Source organism: Cantharellus anzutake (assembly GCF_015039405.1).
Source record: "Cantharellus anzutake strain C23 chromosome Unknown EI90scaffold_2, whole genome shotgun sequence".
NCBI lineage: Eukaryota > Fungi > Basidiomycota > Agaricomycetes > Cantharellales > Hydnaceae > Cantharellus > Cantharellus anzutake.
In genome coordinates, this window is record NW_024066952.1 from 835,765 (window position 1) to 841,764 (window position 6,000).

The following is a 6,000-nucleotide window of genomic DNA, read 5'->3' on the forward strand; positions in this document are numbered from 1 at the left end:
TTGTTGTCAATGCTCGAAAGTGAGAGGTGAGAGAGCGAGAAAGGCAAGCGATCGCGGGGTGAAATAGAAGTGATTGACAGACGAAGATCGGCGTCTACCGAGGCTTGAGGATGTGTAAACAGGCCAGGTGGATGAAGCGGCATGTGAATAAGTGCGCAGCCGATGGGATCAGGGTCGAACATGAACGATTATTGATCCAGCGGAAAATCTGGTTCAGCCGAAACGACTCACTAGAGATTCCGGGGTGAACCGTGCGTGGGAATGAAAAACCACCCGATCACATGATCCTCCCTCAGACGTCAAGTTGTCTCGTTCCCAATTTGAAAGTGCCGGCGTAACTCGTTTGTGCGGCGTGTGTGGCACAATGTCGACGAGTCAGGTTCCGCTACCACCACGTCCGCCCCGCACAGAATCGGATTTCTGGCAGAAAGGTTTGGAAAAGTGCAAGGAACAGCCTTTAGTACCCCTTGGTGTGTCTTTGTCCGGGCTGGATGAAACGGGAGGCTTGAACTAAAGGTTTTTTTCTATTATCAACGCTCACCCGTCAATTCGTTATTGCCATGATTCATCTTCAATCTGGATTGCCTACCCTTTCGTCGTCCTCATTACTCCTGCCCTGGATTGGGACATAGGGATACTGGCTACATGCGCTGCTTTCATCGGCGCATCTTATCAGCTTCGGGTTGGGAACCGAAACTCGTTTAACCGTTACTTGCGAGCCCGCGTAATAGCACAAGGCGCTACAATTGCAGCATGTGTCATCGGCGGTTATGTTTATGGGAGCAACTCACAAGCTTCTATCGATCGCAAGGCGGAAGAGCGGAGGGAGGAGTTGGAAAAGATTCGACTAGCTGGGACAGGGCATTCCAATGTGCAGGATGAATTGGCAAAGTCGTCAGCAATTGCACCGACGAGTCAGCCCTCAACAGATTGTCACCCGCCCGATCTACCATCAGCTCCACCGATGTCCGCAGCCCAGTCTTTCTGGAGCCTCTGGGGTGTGAGCTCAGGGAAACCGTGATTATGTCAGTCTGTCTTTTCGCACAACCCCCGCATATATGTGTATGTACGTGCTCCACCGCATCCCATCTTGGCAGTAGTGCTATCAGTCGCCACGTCTGAATAGAAAAAATTTTGGTGCCCTTTGGGCGACTCAGTTCCCTATGCGCCACAACTGCGAAACTGCTAGCAGTTGACTAGCGCCTCGATGACTTACGGTGTTCTCCAGTTTTTTGCTACCCATGCATCGTGCGTTCCGGCTGCTCCATTCCGGCTGAAGAGCCCCCCGAAGGGCTATGCAGATTGAGTGTGCCTTAGGTTGGAGTTCAAGCGCCCTTTCCAGGCTCTTTGTGTGCGAATCCTTGGTACGATGCTCCTACTGGTTATATCATCGCCAACTGCGCCACATTCTCCTCCTTCCTATGGCTGCTTCAAGACTGCTAGGGATATCTGGGATGGTCGCTCGAACGATGTGGGAGAGATCTTACGCATCACCGATTCGACGGGGCTGGTGTCCACATCTTGTCGACCCAGCACCATATTTGCTCACACTGACGTCCATCTCAAGGACTTGACGCATTAGCGCTACCCGAGAGAGCCGACCTTTAAATGCTTTGTCCCGGGTGATTGATTGGGCACTGCGAAACTCGAGCTTGGTATAGGTTGCTCAACGTTCGACTTGGGGACGAGTGGATGCCGGAAGACAATTTTCGATGGGTTGTTTACCATATGCATCGTTGAAGATCCATCAACCCTTTTCAAGACCGCGACCTTTGCATCTTCTTGGAAGAGCCTGGGCAGCGTTGTGAACCTCGACACGCTCTGGGAGGCTACGTTCTGGGGTGCCGAACAGTGGTGACTGTGGTTGGGGGGAAGCGACCTGCGATTCCCACCACTAACAAGTTTCGAACTGGGATCTGTTCGTATTCATACCGAAACTGGACGCTTCATATGGAAGCGTGCTCTCAGCATGAGTGGGAGATGTTGATGGGCATAAAGGTGCCCCTTTGCAACGTTGATTTTGTCGGTATGTTTGTGCTAATTCGCGACGAGACCCCAGGCACTCTATACGCACCACGGTCCTCGGATGGGGGCTAAGCGTGGTGAAAAAAAACCTTGTCTCAACCATTACCGTTACCCATTATCGTAGACACCATACATAGTCCCAAAGCAGGGTCATTGGAACTCGTGATTTGATTTCGTGACTTTTGCGCGTCATCTTTTGACGTTCATATGTTCCCCGCTGAAAAAATCAGATGGGTACAAGGTGCAGCTCTAGGCTTTGAAGGGCCTCTTCAAGTTCTGAAATATGTATTGACAGTTACCACCAGACAAAACGACACGGTACCAGCACCAATTCCTACCCTTCATACCACGATGAACACTGACCAGTGAGGGGTCCCGGTTGTACCGTCCGCAGTGCCTGGTGTTCTTCAATCTAGTCTCCACCGGGTTTCAGTGTTCGATCGGGAACACTCGCAAGGCAACATTGCTGTAATTCCGCGGATTCGGTGAGGAAGCTCGGTTGAACATTGAGGCCCATACTGCAAGCCCCCATGGATCCTACATGAGGATTTGAATCATATCCTGAATTCTTCGAAGATTCTGAGCCAAAATCTGGGAAATTCCGCTTGGATGCCTCCAGCGTCCAGACTTAGCGGAGTCATTCGCGCGGGTTCGAAGTAAAGTATGGAGGAAGAAAAGTTGGGGGGAGTTAAAGAGAGTAGCCCTTGATAATTTCGAACCACAACCACGATCTCGCAAACGTATCATACGGACAAGCATCGATTTGTTTAAACCAAACTTATTGAGCTACCTAAACTACGAACTGAACGAACTTTTTTTTTTTCCACCCACACAAATATGCTGATATTTATGATACCCGTACTATGAAAAGCCCACTCAAGAATGTTATTGTGTGACGTGCACCCAGGTACGATTGCAAAAACGTGCAATTCTGTACTTTCCCTGGTCTCCTTGGCTAAGCAGTAATCCTCTCAAAGATCGAAAAGCCTGTTCGAAAGATTGCGGGAATCCAAAACTTGGCTCGAAGCATTATTGTATTTGGGAATCTGTCCCCAGATTCCACGGCCCAGGGGATCAGAATCTAGTAAACCGCATACCAGCCTGGGGGTGGGATCCGGCGAATGGTTGAGAACTCACTTGGGAGAATGTGACGAATCTTCATTATAGTACCTATTGAATCGCGAAAACAATGACTTAGGTCAATCCCCCCCGGGGAGCCATCCTTACTAGTGGTGGGTGCAGAGCAGGTGAGATGGCGAAGTGCGGGTAGAGTCAGCCGACTCGGCTTCGGCTCCGGCTTAACTAATCAACTTGTCGTCGTTGCTTGCTCAACATTTGAGCCCAGTCCATGTCCCTGGAACTCGACTCCAGCTATATTTGGAACGAGGGGTCCAGGCAGCTCAATGGCTTCAAGGTCGTCCGACCAGTTGAGACGCGTCGCACCTTGACACTTGGCCCCTTGCACCGGAGACTCCTACAGCCATAGTATGAACAGAGGATGAAATTAAGGCTATTAAACCGCTTATGGCTCAACTCTCAGGCTCTTCCCGTTACCATCCAAGGGCGTGGACGTTCCAGGTTCGTGTTGCGGCTGGCAACTAGATTCTCATGGCCATCACAGGCCGAGAACCGGGACTTTGCCAGAGGGACACATGAGGATCTCCAAAACTCATACGGCCCACCTGCATCCTGAACTACAACGAGCTTTGTTGGGTGCTTTTATACACGACCTCATACGTCTGTGACCTCCAGCGTTGCTCCTGTACCATTTTTGCTGATGTACAGAAGTGTCTAGCTTCCAAAGCACACAGCAAATTCCTCTGGTGATGCGTAAGTCACCCTCTGGTTTTCAATACGTCGCGAGTTTACGTTAGCTCTCATGGCTACGGTAGCCAACGCACCTCTCTCAAAGCTAGCGTCCACGAATGCAGGCTCTCTTCCGGAGCTCATCCACGTGATTTTGTGGGAAGCTTTCCTGAGCGTCGCATATCCTCACCGCACCTATTTTGATACGGATGGCAGAACATCCCCTGATGATTTAACAACGTTTCTGACAACCGTCACTGCTGTCTCCCGAACTTGGCGGGCAGCCGGGCTGAGGGAAGCAAAGTTTTGGGCTGTCATTGAAGCGCGGTGGCCCTCGAAGCAACATCGAGCTTGGCTCGAACGTTCTCGGGGTGTGCCGCTAGAAATTCGGGGTAGACTAAGTGATGGTCCACTTGAGGACGATGAAGATCGACCGATATTCGATTCCTCGGATCTCATTGAAGTGTCAAACCGTTGGGGGACTCTTATCCTTCATGACATTGACTCTAACGTCTTCCCTGACCTCTTTCATACGGCTCGCGAACGTCCTCTTCCATCGCTCACTACTTTACAGCTTGTTGGGACCACTGATTGGGGACATGATCCCATGGAATTCGGACCAGTCAAAGAGAGAACCGACATGTATCCCGCATTGCGCAACGTCAACCTTCAGCACGTACGACTTTGTCACCTTCGTTGTTTGACGACACTCGTTCGAATGGAAATGGAAAATGTTTATAGTGACGAAAGGGTGACGGCGAAGGAATTTTTCGCTCACGCCCCATCCCTCGAGGTTTTCAAGATCGCTTACGCATACTTCGAGACGGATGACGAAGATGTTTTCTCAAGCGAGGTGGTGATGGCACCAAGCCTGCACACTCTCGTATTGGGTTGTTCGGTTTCCCTGTATTTCCAATCTGTTGCCCTCGTCCTTGCGAATTTCCCTTCCCTCCGGACGCTCTATTTCGTGGAGAATAGGTTTCAGTGGAGACTTCCCCAGAACACCGCTCTGATAGAGCCTCGGAAGGCTCTTGTCGCACTTGTGAGCGCTGCACGTCATTCCGCGCCATAAGGCCTTGTGATCCGCTGAGCTAGTTGTATTGATAGCTGAACAGGACGCCCCTGGAGACGCTTGCCCTCGAGGGATCTGCGAAATTCTTAAATGATGTCTTGTCCAAAACTATCTGGAATCATCCCCTGAACCACTCTCTTCAGCGTCTACATTTAGTGGTTGTCGAACAAAGATGCACTTCCCGGGAACCCCTGGCACACACCATCCTTCAGCTTGTCGATAAACCAGGGTGTTCCTTAACACACATTTCGATTCGGGGGGATGGAGGACTTCTCGACGATGTTCGTGACCACCTAGCCCGAGGCGATGGGGAAGATGAAGGTAAAGAGTTGTCTCGCCCACAGGTTATTGTTAATGCTGCAAAATTTGTGGGGTAAGACGCCGGGTTATGGTGAGATAACACGCTTTCCTTCCCCACGAGTAGCTTCTCAGGCTCATCTTAAACATGATTTGAAATACTTGATTGCGATGGGTATTTGATCTGAGCTTAGTTCCTGGATTTTGGTTGCCCTGAAGTTCGATCAAGCCCCTCGGATGTATCAATATTTATGCTGTTGACGTCATTTACTCTGGTGCCGTTATCATGCTCGTGACAGGCCCCACATTGTATATAGACAGTCGTCTGGCCATCCTGATGTGATTTATCCTGACATGACTTCCTATTAGACGAAATGTTGGACTAGCGAGTTTATCGCTCAGTCCCGTTGTACGTGAACTAGAATAGATTAAAAAGTAATCACCTAGCGAGTTTATCGCTGGTGGACTAATGTTTAGTACATGATTTAAAACATGATATAACCAACATACCTCAGTCCCGTTGTACGTGAACTGAGGGAAGGTTGGGTTGTCCAAAAATTGGGGTTTTATAGTCAGGTGCTATGAATGCGCACTGACTTTGGCACGGATGCCACCAAGAAAGGCAATAGGTGTAAATCTAAACGCCACACGACTCAACATCACCAAACGTGAGTTGGTCATAGCGAACACCATAATACCAAGAATTCTAACACGCCCACTCGCTAGATCTACTCATGTAATCCCATCGCAGTACAGAACTTCGAATGTTTTTCATGCGCCAGAGCCTTTGTAAGGACGTC

At 49.9% G+C, this 6,000-nt stretch overlaps 2 protein-coding genes across 2 annotated transcripts; both read left to right on the forward strand.

Annotated features, from left to right (window-relative positions):
* Positions 1 to 391: 391 nt before the first annotated feature.
* Positions 392 to 823, forward strand: EI90DRAFT_2839973 (hypoxia induced protein conserved region-domain-containing protein; the record flags this gene model as incomplete). The annotated part of the gene is made up of 2 exons (XM_039053682.1): positions 392 to 470; positions 633 to 823. Coding segments are annotated over 2 exons (270 nt in total), but the record flags the coding sequence as incomplete, so codon positions are not given.
* Positions 824 to 3,339: 2,516 nt separating this feature from the next.
* EI90DRAFT_3030452 (uncharacterized protein) lies at positions 3,340 to 5,624 on the forward strand. The gene is made up of 4 exons (XM_039058219.1): positions 3,340 to 3,762; positions 3,814 to 3,870; positions 3,918 to 4,873; positions 4,939 to 5,624. Exons 1-4 carry the CDS (start codon positions 3,678 to 3,680, stop codon positions 5,278 to 5,280), a joined length of 1,440 nt encoding a protein of 479 aa, XP_038923300.1. The 5' UTR covers positions 3,340 to 3,677; the 3' UTR covers positions 5,281 to 5,624.
* The last annotated feature ends 376 nt before the right edge of the window (positions 5,625 to 6,000 follow it).

Bases quoted from the DNA above. Each gene is read 5' to 3' on its own strand.
- EI90DRAFT_3030452 (XM_039058219.1), top strand. From the start codon at position 3,678: ATGAGGATCTCCAAAACTCATACGGCCCACCTGCATCCTGAACTACAA. The intron at 3,763-3,813 runs GTCTGTGACCTC...GATGTACAGAAG, and splicing joins TTTTATACACGACCTCATAC to TGTCTAGCTTCCAAAGCACA. The intron at 4,874-4,938 runs GTGAGCGCTGCA...TTGTATTGATAG, and splicing joins GGAAGGCTCTTGTCGCACTT to CTGAACAGGACGCCCCTGGA.